Source organism: Bipolaris sorokiniana (genome assembly GCF_000338995.1).
Source record: "Bipolaris sorokiniana ND90Pr unplaced genomic scaffold COCSAscaffold_6, whole genome shotgun sequence".
In the NCBI taxonomy this organism is placed as follows: Eukaryota; Fungi; Ascomycota; class Dothideomycetes; order Pleosporales; family Pleosporaceae; genus Bipolaris; species Bipolaris sorokiniana.
In genome coordinates this window covers 1292235-1311260 of record NW_006911900.1, presented here as the reverse complement: position 1 = coordinate 1311260, position 19026 = coordinate 1292235, and the positions used below count along the sequence as shown (strand labels likewise).

General features: G+C 51.1%; 5 protein-coding genes across 5 annotated transcripts; 3 read left to right on the top strand and 2 right to left on the bottom strand.

The window, feature by feature from the left end:
* Window positions 1-91: 91 nt before the first annotated feature.
* Window positions 92-1175, top strand: COCSADRAFT_141614 (uncharacterized protein; the record flags this gene model as incomplete). The annotated part of the gene is made up of 3 exons (XM_007701394.1): window positions 92-305; window positions 400-642; window positions 739-1175. 3 exons carry the CDS (start codon window positions 92-94, stop codon window positions 1173-1175), a joined length of 894 nt encoding a protein of 297 aa, XP_007699584.1.
* Window positions 1176-1488: 313 nt separating this feature from the next.
* COCSADRAFT_116463 (uncharacterized protein) lies at window positions 1489-3038 on the top strand. The gene is made up of 2 exons (XM_007701393.1): window positions 1489-1599; window positions 1646-3038. Exons 1-2 carry the CDS (start codon window positions 1510-1512, stop codon window positions 2993-2995), a joined length of 1440 nt encoding a protein of 479 aa, XP_007699583.1. The 5' UTR covers window positions 1489-1509; the 3' UTR covers window positions 2996-3038.
* A 2694-nt stretch (window positions 3039-5732) lies between these two features.
* Window positions 5733-6285, bottom strand: COCSADRAFT_88377 (uncharacterized protein; the record flags this gene model as incomplete). Its single annotated transcript, XM_007701392.1, has 2 exons — window positions 5733-6103; window positions 6162-6285. The coding sequence occupies 2 exons, from the start codon at window positions 6283-6285 to the stop codon at window positions 5733-5735; spliced, it is 495 nt and encodes a 164-aa protein (XP_007699582.1).
* An 813-nt stretch (window positions 6286-7098) lies between these two features.
* COCSADRAFT_317847 (uncharacterized protein) lies at window positions 7099-10283 on the bottom strand. Its single transcript, XM_007701391.1, has 3 exons — window positions 9842-10283; window positions 7541-9695; window positions 7099-7489 (listed from the first exon to the last, which is right to left on the bottom strand). Exons 1-3 carry the CDS (start codon window positions 9960-9962, stop codon window positions 7342-7344), a joined length of 2424 nt encoding a protein of 807 aa, XP_007699581.1. The 5' UTR covers window positions 9963-10283; the 3' UTR covers window positions 7099-7341.
* Window positions 10284-13691: 3408 nt separating this feature from the next.
* COCSADRAFT_317831 (uncharacterized protein) lies at window positions 13692-17734 on the top strand. The gene is made up of 5 exons (XM_007701390.1): window positions 13692-14495; window positions 14562-16847; window positions 16900-17116; window positions 17169-17439; window positions 17499-17734. The coding sequence occupies exons 1-5, from the start codon at window positions 13845-13847 to the stop codon at window positions 17524-17526; spliced, it is 3453 nt and encodes a 1150-aa protein (XP_007699580.1). The 5' UTR covers window positions 13692-13844; the 3' UTR covers window positions 17527-17734.
* The last annotated feature ends 1292 nt before the right edge of the window (window positions 17735-19026 follow it).

Here is a 19026-nt window from a genome sequence, read left to right as displayed (position 1 = left end):
ACCCTTTCTCAATCTACTCTCCAGGCGCAAAATCAGCCAGATTCCCTTTCTCAATCTTTCATCTACTTACTTCCACATCCATCCGACCACGATGATCCACTCCATCTCCCCTAGCCTCCTCACCTGGAAACGACAGAACCCGCCCAAATCCCCTGGCTTCGACTGGGAAATGTACCGCTACACCCCTTCTCTCGCGGGCGCTGTAATCTGCATCGTCGTCTTCGCAGCCATGGCAACTCTCCACCTGTGTCGCTTCTTCAAGTCCAAAAACCGCATCATCATCTTCCTCATCATCGGCGCTTTATGTACGTTTCCCTATTCCCCATTCCTCTATCTGTCTTATCCACGACAAAAATCAACTTTTTGACTAATTAACCTTTTTTTTGGCTGTATGAACAGGTGAAGTAGGAGGCTATAGCGCACGCATTGCTTCGCACTTTGACAATCAAGCCTGGGGTCCGTTTATCACGCAGGGTGTGTTGTTGCTTGTGGGACCGCTGTGGTTCGCGGCGACGGTGTATATGATGCTTGGTCGTACGATTCGACTTGCGGGCGCGGAGAAGGTTGCGGGTGTGGAGGCGAGGTGGTATACGAGGGGTTTCGTTACGGCAGATGTTACGACATTGGTTGTGCAAGGGTTGGGTGAGTCTTTATTTTCTCTTTTTTTTGATTTTCCAGGAAGATATATGGATGGGAGAAGTTTAGTGGGGGAATAAATGCTAATAGAGAGATTCACAGGTGCTAGTATCATGGGTACGATGCAACTTTCGCTCGCTATAGCGGGTGAGAAGATTGTTATTGCGGGGCTTGCTTTGCAGGTTGCTACGTTTGTGGTTTTTCTCATTGCAGCGGGGGATTTTCACCTGCGGATGAGGAGGCGTGTTGCTATGGCTTCTGGACCTGTGACAGATACGCCATGGGAGAGGATGCTGTATATTCTTTACAGTGTCAGTGCTCTCATTCTCTTGCGCTGTGTGTTCAGGTTGGTCGAGTATTCGATGGGGAATGCGGCATATCTCATTGCGCATGAGTGGACGCTGTATTGTTTTGATGCGGCACTGATGTTTCTGGTACTTGTGTTATTGCTAGTGTTTGAGCCTCCACGACATGTTGCACAGGATGGTGCTGGGAAGGTGCAAGTTCAGATTGATTGCGAGGCTAGGGAGGTAAAGTAAACACGGGCTCTTTTTCGCGCTTTGGTTGTTTCTAGCCGTATTATTGCTAGTATTTTGCTTCTATTTATTTATAGATCGAATACGGCTGCACGCGAAAAAAGTCGAATTCAAAATGGAAACCGTCATCTCTCAAATGGAATTAAATTTCAGCCACCAATCATCACATTGGTTTTGCTCTGTAGAAAGTGCCCTAATCATACCCAATCTCACATTTTAGATGACGTAGATGACTACAAGGATAGATCATAGCGGCTGGGCGCCTTACACATCACATGGCTCCAACCAGCCTCCTACAGAAACATTAACTCTACCAAGCAATACTAACGTAAATCCAATGGTGCGTCGAAGCTCCGGCTTTGTGAGCAAACAGCCACACTCCAAGTCGAGAGGCGGATGCTTAACGTGTAAAAGGAAGAAAGTCAAGGTTCGATCAACGGTTCTCGTTGAAGATTGCGAATAACCCGATTTAGTGCGATGAGGCGCGGCCAAAATGTCGTTACTGCAACCAGAGAAAGTTTGATTGCGAATATGTTCATAAATCTTCATCGAAAACACCGGAGTCTTTATCCAGTCACGAGGCTTCACCACAACCTCCGAGTAACGAGGTTGATTTCTGTATCTCTTCCTCTCAATCCCTCATTCCTCCATCAAATACATCGATAGGTATCTTTACCTCACTCGACCACTACCTAATGCAATACTATGAAACCTACGTCTGGCAACGCTTCGTAATGTGGGATGACCCGGTAGTCAAGAGCCTACACAAAGATGTTGTTCCAAAAATGGGTATCTCGCATACCTTCCTACTCTACTCGCTGCTGAGTATTGCAGCCACACAGAGCAATATCCAAACTCCAAGTAAACAAGTAGAGAAGCAAGCCCTAGTGTACAGACAAAAAACCTTCGAGTCCTACAAAACCGCACTCCAACGCATCACTCCGGAGAACTACGAAGCCGTGCTCGCAACAGGAACATTTTTGCTTTCCCTAGTCCTGCCATTGGCCTCTTACACAGACGACGAGTACCTGGACTGGATATTCTCGCTACTGAAACTCAGTGAGGGCCTGCGCGTTCTAGCCTCTCTCCGCTGGGACCATGGTATAGAGAAGTTATCTGTGTATCCACTGGTGCGAAGAGAGTCACGTATACTGCCTCCACCACCTATCATTAACCCAGTTACTCATGTACCCACTGATCCCTTGGGCGCCACACCCATGACTCCTAATCCACCATCAACATATACATCCTCTCACCTTGCGGATCAGAATGGTCTCTTCCTGCCACCCCTTCTCACATCACTCTTTGAAAGCACCATGTCTTTACAAAATGAGTCTGGGTCACATGTCGCTACGCTTCTGTCGGCATTCCAAGCTCTATCTCCAATTTTTCTCTCGCTGTATTACTATCATCTCACCGAAGACTTCAGCATTCGCATATCCGTCTTTCCATCCTTCCTCACGCCAGACTTCCTTCATCTCGTGCGGCAACGCGAACCCCGCGCTCTAGTGCTTATAGCGTGGTGGTTTGCGCTTGCGGATTTGGTGCCGCAGGGATGGTGGGTTGGTGAGACGGTAAGGAGGGTTGTTGCAGCTATTAGTCGTGAGGTTGAGCGTGGAGATGACGAGATGGCTAAGACGGCGGTTCGTGGCGCGGAGAGGATTGTGCAAGTTTTTGAATCCGAGGGTAACGAGGAGGCGGCAAAGAGTGTGTTTGAAGGGTGGAGAGGGATGAGGTGGGAGGTGGGACCGATGGATTTGGCGGCGTGGGAGACTGCACGGTTGATGCATCTGGAGAGTCGGTTTCATGATATAACAGTATAGGAGGTAACAAAAAAGTAAGGAAATATACGGCTTTCGCTTGAGTAGTTGAGCAGAGTTTATAACCATATCATCGTTCGAATATCTACTCTGATTTGCAGAGTCTTTTGTATTTGATACCCGATTTTGGTAGGTTGGGGTGTGGTCTGCCATTGTTTTCTGAGAAGAACGATCTGATACGCTACACGCCAACCGACACCATCAATTCAAGTAATATCCACATCAGATTACTGTTAATAATCAATTTTGATAGGATATAATCGCCTTCATCATGTTTAGGCCGGGTTAAATGCACACAGCTAGAATTCAAATCACATCAGCTAAGGTTCCTCATCCGATACACCATCAGGACTTACACCAGTGCCATCGCAATTTCCACCATGGAGTGTGTTTTGATAATAGCATGAGCACGACGCAGTAGACCCCACAAAACAGACAGCACTATCTTGACAAGTTATCAGTGCTGCATTTATGAATGCTGGGAACAACAGTCCGAGCTTCACAAGCAGGTCGAGGTGAAGGAAATGGATGTCGGGAGTAAATTGCGAATAGTGAAGCTTCAAAAGTAACAACAGGTGGATAGCGTTGAAATGTAGAGAGTAGAGAATGGCTTGAAGTTTCGAAATGTGACATAGTACGCGTGAGTTTAGCATGAAGAAATCAAGCATTTATAGTAAAGTATCAGAGTTATACAAGGGACAGTTAGTGGGATGTGAGCCAATCAATCAAAGAGCTCGGGTGAATATGACAAGCCTAATGCAAAATGACATAAGAGTGCTCATCTTTCATCATCATCCTATCTCTTTGAACCTTATTCCCACTGCGACAAAATGAAGTGCCGCAAAGTATCTAATGTCAGACGAACAAAAGATAACCAATGTTCGTAAGTCCAAAATTTGATGGACGGATCTAGACGGCCTCTTAATTCCACGGGATCCATGCGGTCTACTCTACCGAAGGACCAAAATGGCACACGTACCAACAAAGCTAATGGTTGTCTTGTAGGGCAGATATAGGCTATATATCCAATATTTACTGCACATTCGTGATACCCGGTCGTTCCGGTCGAGATTTAACGCTGTAGACCGTGTTACGGAGCGAATTGTATCACCAAAACTTCATGGCTCTGGACACAAGCCCAATTCAGCACGGATGGGTAGTCATATTCTTTGTAGATTTTCTGTCGACCTATAGAATAATTTGTGGAGAGAGATGTGTTGGTCAGGTGAATCGTGTCTTCTAACCAGTCCCAGGGCGTTGGTGAACTAGGGCAGAGCGAATAAACAAATCTAGTGTTGTGAGGCTGTCGGTGCTTTTATGTTGAAATCTTTGTGGTGACCTTATGAGAAGTAAAAAGTGGTCACTCATTACCCAAGATCGGTTACTTCTCAAATTTCAGTCGGCCGGATTTTTTATAGTACGTATGATGAGATTAAGATGGTTCTTATATCTTCTCCAGTGCTGAATTCACTATTAATCCCCTCTTGCTATATTTTGAAGTTATTGGGTTGTACGACGTGTACTACTAGTTTGTGATTTGGTCTGGAGCTTGTAATGTCAGCTCGAGGTCTGAAATATAATCTTACAACAAGAACAAAACCATAAGGGTTGTCCCACGCGAACGCAAAACACCTGAGAACACAGGCAAAATATAAATTCAAAACAAGAGCGAGTACCGATGAAGTCAAGGGAGCGTCTGCTAAGAAAGTGTAGGGAGTGCTAGAGACAAAAACGAACATATACGCCCCTCTTGGCCAAACACACGACAACCCTCACTTGCTTGAGTACCTCTTTAAGAAAGTGCAAAGACGACGAAAATTCCACTATCCACTACAACACTCCATCCAGTACGCGATCTGACGCATTTCCTTAACGTGGCAACTTGCATTTAACAGAATGCAGCCATGAATCCTCGCTCCACTCACCCACCACTCACCCACCACTACACCAACAAGGCTCCTACCCAGGATATCCTCTAGCAATCTCAATACACATCACACATGCAAAAAAAAAAGCATAGATAACACGTACCAAGAAAAGCACACACAATATACATAATTGCAACTACCACCTTTTAAGCCGCCATATCCAACTACACATCACGAAACACAACGTCAACCTACCACAAAAAAAACAGAAATGAACATGCTAGCACCAGCGGCTCAGAAAAGACAATTGAAAAAAATACCACGATTTAGATTACATACACATACTCACTGATGTATCTGCCACACTCAAACCCAGCTTGAACAAAGTTGTGCCATAGCCCTCGAAACACGTGGCCGTGAAAAACAAAAGCACAGTTCTAAAACGCACTAGATTACGCAATCGAGGAGACAATGCAAAGCATTAGTACGTATCGGTACTAGAGAGAGAGAGAGAGAGAGAGATTAAGAGAAGAATTTTTAATGGTATTTAGATGTATTGAAAACGAAGAAAACTACCTCTGTTCCTTCCTTTTGCAAGTCAAAAAAGCATCTGAATATACCAATTTGACATGCCAAATCAGTATAACAGTAACTTAGCTATAAGGTAAACCCCCAAGTTTCCGCGTCGAGGAAAACGCGAGGAAAAAGAAAAAAACGCCAGACTCCTCGTCCATGTTCCCCTCCGAGTTTTCTTCTTTTTTTGGGTTGTTCAACACAGTGTGACATTCGAAAATATTCGAGACATTCATGAATCGCCAAAAAAAGGACACTTCTTCTCCTAGCCTCTTACACAATACCCCACCAACATACCTCTACTTCCTCACAGTCTTACTAGCCTTAGCCACAACCTTAACAAGCTCAGCATACGCCTCAGCAAACTCGTCGTCGCCCTCTCCCGCCTTCTTGCCAAGCTTGTCCTTGCTAATCATGACGACGCTAGTAGGTCGCTTTGTAGCGCTAGCCTCGCCGAGTTGCGCGCGGCTCTTGATGTAGATGTAGGGCACGTTGTGGTCTTCGCAGAGGACAGGGATGTGCGCAATGACGTCCATGGGCGAGATGTCGGCAGCAATGACGACAATGGCGCTGGGGTCGCTGAGGGTAGAAGCAGCGCCTGCGGCGGCGGATTTGCGCAGTGCCTTGACGACTTCTTTGACACCACGGCGGAGGGTCTTGGACTTGGCGGCTGTTGAAGGTTAGTTGAAATGTTGTATTGCGTGAGTGGGTTTTGGGATGGGACGTACACTTTTTGACGGTCTTGAGAATCTTCTTGACTTCCTTGTCGTTGTCGGCTAGCGGGAATGCAAAGGGAACAAGGGCGCCGCGAGGCTCGTCGTCGCCGGATGCGCCGTCTACGACATTGACCATGGAGACCTCAGGTTCCTTCTCGAGTTCGGCCTCTAGCGCGTCGGTCATCTCGACATCACCCTTGATCTTCTTCTCCTTCTTGTCCTTCTTGCTCTTGGTTACGCCATCCTTCTCGGCGCGCTTTTCCTTCTTGTCCTTCTTCTCCTTCTTGAGCTTCTTCTCTTCGATATCTTTCGACATTATGACTGTATGCGACTGTGTTTTGAGGGCTAGAACGCCAAGGTAGAGGGTTATATGAATATGGCGGACAATGCGTGGAACTGCAAGCAGACGGGCTGGTGTAGCTGGGCCTCGAAATTTTTGGAAAAGTTCAATTGGAGCTCTTCGCGCTAGTTATGCATGGTGGTCCGTGGGTAGCCATTATCGATTAGCGGCTTCACTCAACGCCGGATTGTGGTCGGCAACACTGAGATCTAATGGGCTTCACGGACTGCTTGTATTTAACCCCAACATGCTCATGCGAAAATGTGTTCATACGATAATATTTGAAATCATAATCTACCCACACTTCGGCATGGTCAATCTACTACTTCCATCCTGCCTTCCGCCGCCACGTAAAGGCGCTTCATGAAATACTATGGTATATGCACATCGAACCCCAAAAGCTCCATGACGAATAGAAAAGACTGCAAAAAATAGAATGACAGCAAACAAACAGTATTAGCAGAAATTCAGCAGAGGCAATACAGGCAGCAAGACCGAAGCAGAGCGATGAACGCGCCTGGGGCCAGCCTCCATTAGTCCAGAAATGCCGATGGGTATGAGCGAGGGAAAGATATTAAAAGGACGCCAAACAAGTAGAGCGCATGCTCAAGTGTGTAGCAATCTGGACGACTGCCCCTGTGCGCCGTATTACCCCAATCTTGAGAAAGTGAAAAGAGATAAGAAATAGAGTACTAATGCTCAACACGCCCAAACTCCATGACATGCTCCCAGATGCAAGGAGGTGACTGTAGCAAGACAAAAAGAAGAATCCCAATGACAGATAAACAGAGAAATGGACAAAAAAATCAAAAACAGATCGTGAGTAGAGTGCTAGAGGTCGATCGCATGACCCTAGTAGGCCATCTGCATCTCGAGGACCTGAACACCGCCAGCCGCCATGGACGGTGTAGCGGATCCAGAGCGAGAAGACATGGCGTCCTCGTAGCCGACAAGGGCTTGTGAGTGGAGCTTGAAGGCTTCGCCCATGAGCTTAGTAATGCTATGCAGAGTTAGTGACAAGTTTCGCAGAGTAATGGAGAGATCAGCATACCCCCAGACAACAACTTCGTCAATCATACTGCCCCAAAGTCGAGCGACAGTAGAGCTTAGTTTGGCTCCATAGACATCGACTGAATCATCATCGAACAAGTTGCGTAGCTTGTTGTACATAGCTAGCTCTTCTTCGGTGGCTGGTTCCTCGTCGTGTTCCAAACGGTAGAGCCACAAGGTCAAAATTACCATCAGGTCCATGCCAGTAAGAGGATGCTCGATGCTCCAGTTGGTGGCTGAAGTACGTGCAACCCAGCGGATTCCTTGCACGGCAGCGACTTCGATGCAGTCAAAGCACTCCTGGATGACTTTGATCATCTCTGGTGAGCGTTGGACCTTGTCACGGGCATTGGTCATGGCAGCAGCGACTTCGTACGAGTCGTGATAACGTAGAGCCTCTTGAATAGACTTGAGGTCAACGACTAGTCGAGCGCGCGTGTTCCTATACAGTGCCATGGCATTGAAGATTAGAGGGTGGCCCTTGTGTGGGGCGCTCAGCTGGACGACAACGGTCTCGGGCTCGCACAGCTCAAGCGACTTCTCCCAAGTTTCAAGAGCCAGACGGAGCTTGTACTCGGTGACGACGTCCTGAAGAGCTTCAGGGCTGCGCTTGTGATACCACACCTCGAGGAACAGAGCATTGATCATGACACGCGTGGCGAAGGCACTGTAGCGTGCAGTCTCGCCCTGGAAGAGATTGTCATGCGCCTGACGGAACGTGATAATCTTGGATGAGCTCAGGCTTTCACGCCAGGCATCGTCATCCGAAACTTCCATAGTCCAGAGGGATTCTGAGGAGGGCAGTTCTAGCGTGTCAAATTCATTGAAACCCATAGCAGGTGTGTGGTTATAGGTAAGAGTCAGCAGACCAAAGAAGATGTAGACTGCATAGTAAGTTCGGCGGCACTGCTCGTCAACGACCCATTCTTCGTGGTTTGGCTGGGCACCATCACGCGCGTCTGACCGAAGCTTGAGCTCGTATCGGTTTCCGGCAACCATGTTGGCCAAAAGACTCTTAATCGAACAGGCCCACTCGAGACCCTTTGGATCACCACTCCAGCTGGAAAAGATCATGTTGAGCAGTGTGCTCTGCATGGTCCATAGGGGGCATTTGCGCGAGCTAAAGTTCTCCTTGTTCTGCAGAAATTGGTTTACGAGAACCTTTGATCCAATATGTAGCATGTAAGCCTGGTCTTGGTCGAATATGTACAGGGCACCTATCGACAGGACAGCAAGGAGCAGCGGGGCCGACACCTCTGTAGGGTTGAATGTGGCGGGGTGCAGAAAGGGGAGATGGTGGTGGAACAGATCAAAGTAAGTCTTCAGCAGGCGATTGAGGGTGTTGAGGCTAGGAAGGTGGAATGTCTCGAGAAGCGCGTTTTCACTGTCATACTGCTTGATGTTCTCGTAGATCCTGGCGCACTGCTCCTCCGAGTCCAATTGAGGGGCTCGGGTCATCATCAAGGCTTGGTTAGGGCCGGGCGACTTGCGGTAGTCGACTGGCGAAACGGGCCCCATCATCGAGGGATAGGGCGACAGAGCACCGGGGGTTCCGAGGCCGTTGCCCCCGTTCATGGCCGAGAAGGTGGGCGCGAGGCTGTCGTTTCCCGACATGGTGCGCTCCATCAGAGGGGGAAGTTGGTGAGGGTGGGAGCCGAGGGCGGCAGCCGAGGTAAAGGCCGAGTGGGTGTTGGGGGACGACTTGGGCTCAGACTGGGGGACCATTGAGTCTCTCCAGGGCATCTGGGGCAGCATGTTCTGGCCAGGGGCGGTGTAGGGGATGACGGGCTCCATCATGGGGGGCCCGGTGGGGGAAATGACGGGCTCGTTGTGCTCGGGAATCATCTCGGGCTCCTGGCTGGCCATGGCCTTGTGGTGGAAGTCGGTCATGAGCATGGCGGCGGCATTGAGGTCGTCGTCGTCGTGCATGGCCTCAGAGTCGTGCTGGATACGTTCGAGGGTGGTAGCATTGTCGACGGGGGCGGGCTTTGAGGGCCCGGCATCGGCGGCCTTTGTGGTGCTGCGGCGCTTCTGCTCACTGGGCAGCGGGGCGCCGCCGTCTTTTGCGTGGACGGTGCGGTCGTGGCGGAGGAGGAGGTCGCGGCGCACAAAGGTGCTGCGGCACTTGAGGCACTTGAAGGGGCGCTCTTTTGTGTCTGCGGTGAGGGGCAGTTAGCAACACAGTGTCAATCTTCCCCGCAGCGCGACCACGGCGCGAAGGTGTCCCGCCGCAGTAAACAGCTACCCCGCTCTAGCCAGGCAGAGCTCCCATGGCGACGCTGGGCAAGGGGAGGGCACTTACGGGATCGCTCATGACGGCTGCGATGTTCGCTGCGGCTGAAGGCGCGGTTGCAGAACTGGCACTTGTACTTCTTCTCCGGCGCGCCCGTCTTGCGGCCGGCGGGCGACGAGTTGGACGCCATCACGGCAATGCAGAGATGCAGCGGGCAACTGCAGCAGCTAGAGGCCGATGCGAGGGGATGATGGAACGGCCGGCGCGCGCGAGCGTTAAAGTGTGTTGATGGGCGAGGTGCAGTGGCTGTGCCCGTTGTTCATCCCGCGCGTTTGTATACACAGCAAAAAATGCGAGCACAAGACGGGAGTGGCCGGTGGCAGAGCGCGATATACAGACGTCAGCGCCCCAGGGCTGCGTGCACAATGATGAATGCCGCGGGCTGCGTGAGGGTTGAGATGGATGCGAGCGGCGCGAGGGCGGAATAAGGAGACCAAGAGGGGCAGCAGCCAAAATCACAAGATGGGGGGGGGAGAGGCACAACGCACAGTCCGCCAAATAGCAGCCCAGCCATCCCCTGTGATCTCCTCGCGGGACCGAATAATTACGTCCAGCATGACAGCGCTAGCGAATCCAACGCCAATTGTTGATGAAGTAGGTGTACAGCGGTCGCATCCCACATTATATTTGCTTGTATCTATCGCTGCCCATTGACAGTGTGCCTTGCAGGGTTGCGTGCCCGTGGTTTGCTGCTGGCCACACCTTTGCCATGGGCATGGCCGCTTGCACCGCTCCCCTCGAGTCTGTCTCCCACTGTTGTACCATTCTCTCCATCACGCACACTCCCCTCCCCCTCGCACCCCTCTCGCGTTCTGCCGCCTTGCCGCGCCCTACAGCCCCTCCCTCGCCCAAGCCATGTCCTTGTAGGCATACCGCCCATCTGCAGTTGCGCCTGCACACCGGGTACTCCCTTAGTTGACGGGCTGGACCCAATTGCAACATGGCAATCGCGTGGCCAATGATTTTGATCGCACGAGGCTCTTGCGGAGCGTGGTTTCGCCGTACCACGCGCTGGCAGCGGAGTCGTCCTCTGTATCCACCAGTTGTGGCTCGACATCTCAAAGAGGCGGTAAGAATGGCCTGGCGACTTTTGCCTCTTGAGTGAGTAGTCTGCTGGGGCACCATTCCTCAGATGCAGGCCGAGCGCATGGAGCCTCACCGCCTCACTGTGCGTGCCTGCGTGCCTGCGTGCCTGCGCCATTCATGTTGGCACGAACCCCAACCCTACATACTACCTACACACACCCACATACTTAGACATGCACACCACACAGGCGGGTGTTGCCCCTCGCTGGCCCATAATGACCTCACACGGCTCAAAAATAAAAAATAAAAAATAAAAGGGGTGGCTGCAGCCCCTCGCGCGCGGAGCCAACAAGATGACGCCAGGAGCACCCTTCAAACTTGCACTATGAAATGCTGCTGTGTGGCTGCGAGTAATTTGGAGACGATCGTCGGCTGCCCTCACTCGTTCCTGGAACTCTATCCATACCTCCGGGCCATGGTCCCGTTCCCCGGACCCACAGCCTCTTCTTAGCCCGGTCCACACATGCACCAGACGGCAGCAGCTCGATGCTGTCGACCGCACTCAAAACAAGCCACCGCGCGACGATGGAATCCTTTTTTGCGCCTGTCCCTCCAAATCGCAACACCAACAGGCCCATGGCAGCCATGCTCTTTGACCTGCGCCAGCCCCCCACCACCACCACCACAAATGCAAACACCCCTCTGTCTGCCTTCCCGGTAAGCAGCAGAGCACCTAGAAGAGTCCACTAACATGCCCCGCTTGCATCGGGGATGCGCGTATATCCTGGAGCACATAGCGTCGGTCGCGGTCTGGTAAACGGCCTTGCTCCCGCGCCAGCCCATTTTGCCTTCACCGTCAGTTCGTTGGACTACGCCCTCGCGCCACATGCCTCGTGCTATCTCTCTCACAACCCCTCAGTGTCAGCGAGGGGCATGCATGGCTGCTGGGCGAAGGCCCCCTCCCTCGCCCCTCGCCCCTCCTCGCGCTAGAACGCTTCACGTAATGCTTTAGAAGCGCAACGCGGCTTCGTGGTCGAGGTTTCATGTGGCAGGGCATGGTCTGTTCGCGCAACACGGACGCCATAGAGCCGCTACCGATCCGCCTGCGCCGTGAGATAATCTCAACAAGGTCAAGGCAAACGACTAGAATCACTTAGTGCCAGGGACCATGGCCGGCTCGGAGCATTGCCCGTGTCCATGTGCTCGCCATTGTCTGAAGAGCAAGCTGAAATGCTCGGTGGCTGCTGCCCTTTTTCCCTTTTACCGTTTGGTGACGAACAAATATTGTCATGGCCTTTGGACACCATCCGGACATACCTCCACGTCCAGCGCCGCTCCCGTTGCCATGTGCTTACTCGTACTTGCAACGAAGTTTCCCTTTGCTCTCACTATATCCCGTCATCTCCCAACAATCTCCCTGCCACCCCGGGAGTGACAGCATCATGGTCAATTGGGCGGGTGGCCGGCCCACACACCACTCCGGCCCAGTGTCGCAGAACCCAGAAGTCGAGGCTTCCGCTTCCACGCGACACATTAAGCAAATTCGAGAATGGTATCGGCCGCTAATTCCTCCATCATCACTCAAGGCTTCCATGGCGTCTTCGACGATGAGATGCGCGTGTCAGTCACCGCTCTCGCGTCCATGAGGCTAGCGGCTCTTGCTTGACTTTGCAGCTTCCAGTGTTCCACATGCTCTCTACCTTTACCATCAGCCTCGACACTAGGCCTCGCCACACTAGGTTGCACAGCTCGTTGGGCGTCTCTTGGCGACTGGCGCAACTGGCGCAACTGCAACTAACGTTCGGCGCAAGCAGAGTGTCAGGACGTCAAGGGTCAGAAGTCGGACGACTGGACGGTCGCACAAGACCGGTAGGGTGGTATCATGCTCAATTGCTCCGGTATCTGCCCGTAAAAAGGCGATAGGTCCCTGCCGTCCTTGACAACGTTTCATAGCGCATAGAAGGAGAATTAGCCAACGAGTCAGCCAGTGTTCTAGATGAATTGACGAGTGTATGGAACGCCTGAGATCCTCCCCGCTCAGTTGGTAGGCTCCTCACTCGGCGCCTGCAGACTTACATACTTACATACATACCTACTATGGATGTATGTACTGCATATCATATACCGCATACAGCATCCGTACTGGAGCCGTGGTGGGGTTTCGCACGGTTCATGACGCCGTCGGGTTATTATTGGCCAGGCGTAGAGACTACTTTGATACGCATGTGTACATAGTATGTACTTACATAGACATGCTTCAGACCGGCGTTTAAACGGCCATCTGACAAACAACAAATCTTACGCGACGTGTTAGACCGGCGGCTTTGGACAATGGACATGCAGCCGGCTCAGGATGACCAGCAGTGCAACCATCCATCTGGACAGACAGGCTGTGCGTATGCACAACATCGGCTGCCGACAGGCTTCGCATATAGACGTGCATGAATATTACAACGTGTAGACAAGCAAAGCGGGCTCCGCGAGGGCTTGGATTGAGGGATGGGCCCGGGGCTTGACACATTGTTAGCTTCTTTTATCCAGAAACCCAGCTCGCCACGTGACTTGTGGCAGCAGTGTCCCCACATTCGGGGGGCCTCCACCGCTCACAACGCCTGCCCAGCGACCCGCCCTGGTGTTGCAGTTTCTTTCGCTCCTGAGCTCTCTTCCTCTCGACGATAATCATACACAAGTGCCCGCTGCGAGACTCTATTCGCTGTGCAGTTCTGCGAGGCGCGAATGCAAGGCTCCTCATTCGCATGCCGGTCCCGCCCCTAGCCCAATTGCATGCCCTCACCCACCCCCCGGCCATAACACGCGGGCTATCTGACCCTCGAAATCAACCGCGCTGTAAGAACAAGCGGCCCACCTTGCGACCTCTTCTGCTCTTGTCCCGGGTCGCAGTAGAGGGGCATCTTGCACCCGAGTGTGCGGACGTCGTTATCGCTCTCCTATCCCGTCCCCCCTCGAGCTGGTCGCGCCTTCCAACATGAACGGCTTCAGCGGCACAACCGACGCTGGCGGCATGTACGTCAAGGCCCTATACGACTACCAGGCCGACGACCGCACCAGCTTAAGCTTCCGGACCGGCGACATAATACAGGTCATCACCCAGCTGGAGAGTGGATGGTGGGACGGAGTCATCCATGGTGTCCGTGGCTGGTTTCCAAGCAACTACTGTGCCGTCGTGCAGCGGCCCAGCGAAGACATCGAGGAAGACCGAGACGGTGCCGACGCCGACGACGATACTCGTTCAGCCAGCGGCGCAGAGGGCGACTATTCCGACGATGGCTCCCTGAGCGGCGGCAACGACACCATCCTGCCCATTGAGCGCAACACCGCACCCGCCAACAACAAGGAGGAGGAGGCCGCCTTTTGGATCCCCCAAGCAACCCCAGATGGAAGACTTTTCTACTTCAACACTCTGACCGGCGTAAGCACAATGGAGCTACCGCTCGAGTCACCCGCCACAAATGAGAGCGGCCCGCGCAACCGCACAGATGTCTTCATTCCAGAAATGTCGCGACCGCCCGCCGAGCTGCTGGCTTCGGGCTCTGGTTACAACATGGAAGACACAGACGACGAAACATCCGCATCCGACTTTGAAGGTCCAGGAACAAAGGGTTCCTACAGCTCTCGTGTAAGTATCGAACCGCTCACCCTCCTCCCACTTGTGTGAGCCCCCCCTTCTGACTTTGAACTACAGCACAGACAACGCTTGTCCGGTGGACTCTCATCAGCCACCTCCATGGAGTCAATGAATGGGGGTTACCACGGTAGGGCCTACGACCAAAGCAGCATGAGCTTTGCTGCCTCTGCTGCAATGCCTCCCGCTGGCACGACGGCCACGTCCTTTGCAAACAGCCCTGGCCTAGGTGGACCCAACGGTACCCTTCCACAATCACGAAAGTTTTACGACGATGTCAGCCCAGTTCCTCTTACCTGGAACAGGATGGTCGAAGATATGCGACGCGCGATTGAGCGATACAAACAGGCCATCAACAACAGCGACAGGTCTGAGTTTGTAAAGCGTGCTGAAGACATTTCAGATCACCTCCGGCTGTTACTTGCAGCTGGCTCGGGAACGACGGATAACCACTCTGGCAACCCTTCCATCATATCGACCAACAAGGCCCTATACCCTCACTTCAGAGAGACCATGTCGCGCTTTTCAAAGCTAGTCCTTTCTTCGCATATTGCTGCGTCCGACTTTCCTCCCCCAGACTCTTACTCAAAGTGTCTGAAAGAAGCAGAGGGCGTGATGAATGGTGTCTTTGGATTTGTGGAAGTAGCTCGTCAGCAGCGGGGCGAAGAGATACCCCGCCTTGTGCCTGGATTTGTGGTCGGCAGCAACATTGGTGGCAGCTGGCAGAACAATGGTGCAGACTCCCGGGATGTCAATACCTCGATGTATTCTGACCCAGAAGACCACGAGCCCCCGTCTGTCGAGCCGACTCTCAAACTAGACTCTCGTGTCCTGGAAAGGCTGCACGACGTCAAGAGATTGATTGTTTCAAGCATCCGTCGCTTGGACGAGCACTTGGTCGTACGAGATACCGTCATCTCACACCAGAAACACCAGGAGATTGGCGACCACGTATGCAATGCGGCAAGCAAGGTGCTTGAAGCATGCCGACCCTGGATCTCAACTATTGAACAAATCAACCTCGCATCTTTGGACTTGGACTCCCAAGGATCGCAGCTCAGCGAGTTTAGCATTCAGAAACAGAAGACTTATGATATAGTCTCCGAACTTGTGATAGCATGCCAAGGAGTAGCAGCGCCTTTGGGAGACGAATGGGCCGAACTACGAGGAGACTCTCTAGAGGACCGAATCAACGCCGTGCGAGCCGTCGCCCGCGAACTTGAGTCGACTTGTGCCCAGGAGTATGCCTTGCTACAGAACCTGTCGGAAAACATACCCTTGGATGATATCATAAGCCGTTCAGATCCTCGGAGAAACACCGACAGCGAACTACCCAGTCACGCTCGCATTCCATCTGGACCTGAGAGGCCATTGCTCGGTAACATGCCCAAAGCTGACACATATAGCCCAGGATCGTCCCTTGGAAACGACGATACGAAAGTTGAGCCGATCCGTTCTGCCAACAGCAATAAGAAGCTCAAGGATTTCTTTGGTGAAGTGCCGGTCATTCCACAACAAGCAGTTGAAGAAACACCAGAATTCTTGAAGCTCGATCACGAGGGCGAGATTTCCTATGATCACAAAACTACACCACCCCAGCTCAAGGGTGGCACTTTGGCAGGACTTGTCGAGCAGCTAACCCGTCACGACCGTTTGGACCCCGCCTTCAACAACACATTCCTACTTACCTACCGATCCTTTACCACGGCTTCCGAGCTTTTTGAGATGTTGGTCAAACGATGGAGTATTCAACCACCCCATGGTCTAGCAAAAGAAGACTACCAGCACTGGGTAGACAAGAAGCAGAAGCCAATCAGGTTCCGTGTCGTAAACATTCTGAAGAGTTGGTTTGACAACTACTGGATGGAGGGTAACGACGAAGAGGCACGGATTCTGATTCAGCGGGTATACAACTTCGCCAAAGACCATGTTGCAACTACCAGTACCCCTGGAGCAGCGCCATTGATGACTTCAGTCGAGCAAAGATCGCGTGGACCGGACATGCCAACCAAACGGTTGGTCCTTACCCTGAGTGCCCAAACGCCACAACCTATTCTACCCAAGCACATGAAGAAACTCAAGTTCCTCGACATCGATGCAACCGAATTCGCTCGTCAACTCACAATCATCGAGTCTAAGCTTTACGGCAAGATCCGCCCTACAGAATGCTTAAACAAGACTTGGCAAAAGAAGCTTGCACCTGGCGAGCCCGACCCAGCCTCCAATGTCAAAGCGCTCATTCTTCATTCTAACCAGTTAACAAACTGGGTTGCACAGATGATCCTTACCCAACAAGATGTCAAGCGCAGAGTGATTGTGATTAAGCATTTTGTCAACGTAGCAGATGTGAGTCAACCTCGTATACCTCTCTGCATTACGTGTAGCTAATGGGATACAGAAATGCCGGCAATTGAACAACTTTTCTACTCTAACTTCCATCATTTCAGCTCTAGGTACTGCGCCGATCCATCGTCTGAACAGAACTTGGAGTGCTGTCAACCAACGCTCTATGGCAACGTTGGAAAGCATGCGCAAACTCATGGGTAGCACCAAGAACTTTGCAGAATACAGAGACACTCTGCATAGGGCAAATCCACCTTGTATACCCTTCTTTGGTACACAATGACCTCTCAAAGAAACTACAACATGTACTAACACATACTTAAGGTGTATATCTCACCGACTTGACATTCATCGAAGATGGTATTCCCTCGCTGATCAAACGCACGAACCTTATCAACTTTGCCAAGCGCGCGAAGACAGCCGAAGTCATTCGCGATATCCAGCAGTACCAGAACGTGCCCTATCCACTGCAGCCAGTGCCCGAGTTGCAAGAATATATCCTTAGCAACATGCAATCTGCAGGCGATGTGCATGAGATGTACGAGATGAGCCTGAGCGTCGAACCAAGAGAACGCGAGGACGAAAAGATTGCAAGGTATGCAACCCGTTTCTATGGATAGAGAGAGAGAATGGGGCTAACGATGTTGTTTCTAGGCTGCTCTCTGAGAGTGGATTCTTGTGATGAAAGAGACTGAAAAGAAAGAAAGAAAGAAAAAAACAAAGAATGTGTCCACGACGATGATACCCCCCTCACACTTTCCAACTCGAGGAAGAAACTCGCATTGGGAAAGTCTTGTTCGGATCTATGCGATTTTTGGCGGCGTTATCTAGGTGTACATCTGACTCTTATTTGGTCTTCTTTTTATCCTTCGCCTTATTTATTCTTCCTTTTTTCTCCTTCTTCTGGCTACGTAACCCTTTATTCTACCCTTTAACGAAGAAACGAAAAGAGTTTGGATGCGATTTGGATTTTTGATATTTGGATTTCAATTAGCCTATAGGGGTTTTATCTTTTTTACTTCTCTGCTCCTTTTGGTTTTTTGGAGTTGTATGTGCCTTTGACTGCTGGTGTGTGGGGAGTGTATGTGTGGGAGTAAATGCGACTTTCTGATCTGTCGCCTTTGTCACGCCCTCTCTCTCCACTGTCATCAGCAGTCCTTTCTGGTTTTTTTATTCGGTGCGAGGCGTCAACGGGTAAGCTATGGTCTCCGTGGACATCTGTATCTAGTTGTTGCTATATCATGATAGGCGCTTCTTTTTTTTTCACGAAAAAGGATCTAATAAACGAACTTCCTTTTTTTTTTACAATCATCTAACTTACTTGAGTATTTCATATGTGCTGCATTGTGTGAATTGAGTCCTGGAGGTATAACAACCATGGTCTTGATATTCCGTGTGCGTGTGTTGAAACGATAGGTCAATATCCCATCACCTCTTCTTACTACTACTACTACTACTACTACTACTACTACTACTACTACTACTACTACTACTACTACTACTACTACTACTACTACTACTACTACTACTACTACTACTACTACTACTACTACTACTACTACTACTACTACTTCATAAATTCTTCTCTACATAAACACTGACCTTCCTTCACTCTTCACACATAGCACCATGACACACATCTCCACAGGACGAAAACGATCTGACAAACCCATTCATTCACCATACCCACCGCAGATACCCCATGTACATAGCTACTTACATCTTTACCTAACCTGCTTACACGTCCAGACCCTCTATCCTACCTATCCGACACACGCGTTCCAGACGGGTTAAAAAAGAACCACGGCTTCGTATCCAAACTCAGAAGCGCCGCCCCGTATTCTGACGAAGAAAAAAGGGTCCGACCGTTCGTATACCGGGGCCGTGCTTGGCGCGTATATGTGGATAAATTCGGGAGGGGGGGAGGGGGGTTTGGCTTGGGTCGTATGGGGATACGAGGGGGAGTGGGCGGGAAAGAAAGGGAGCGGAAAGGACGGGAGGAGGTTGTAGTGCTGATGCTGATGGCTAATGCTGTAGGTATTATTTGTTGTGCTGTTGGGAATTGGGGGGATGGCGGGGCATGGGGGTGGGCGTGGGCGCGGTTGTGCAAGTCACGGCATAGCATGGACCAGAATGAAAAGGGAAAAAGATGAGAGAGCGGCATGTACTTTGGGTAAATGGA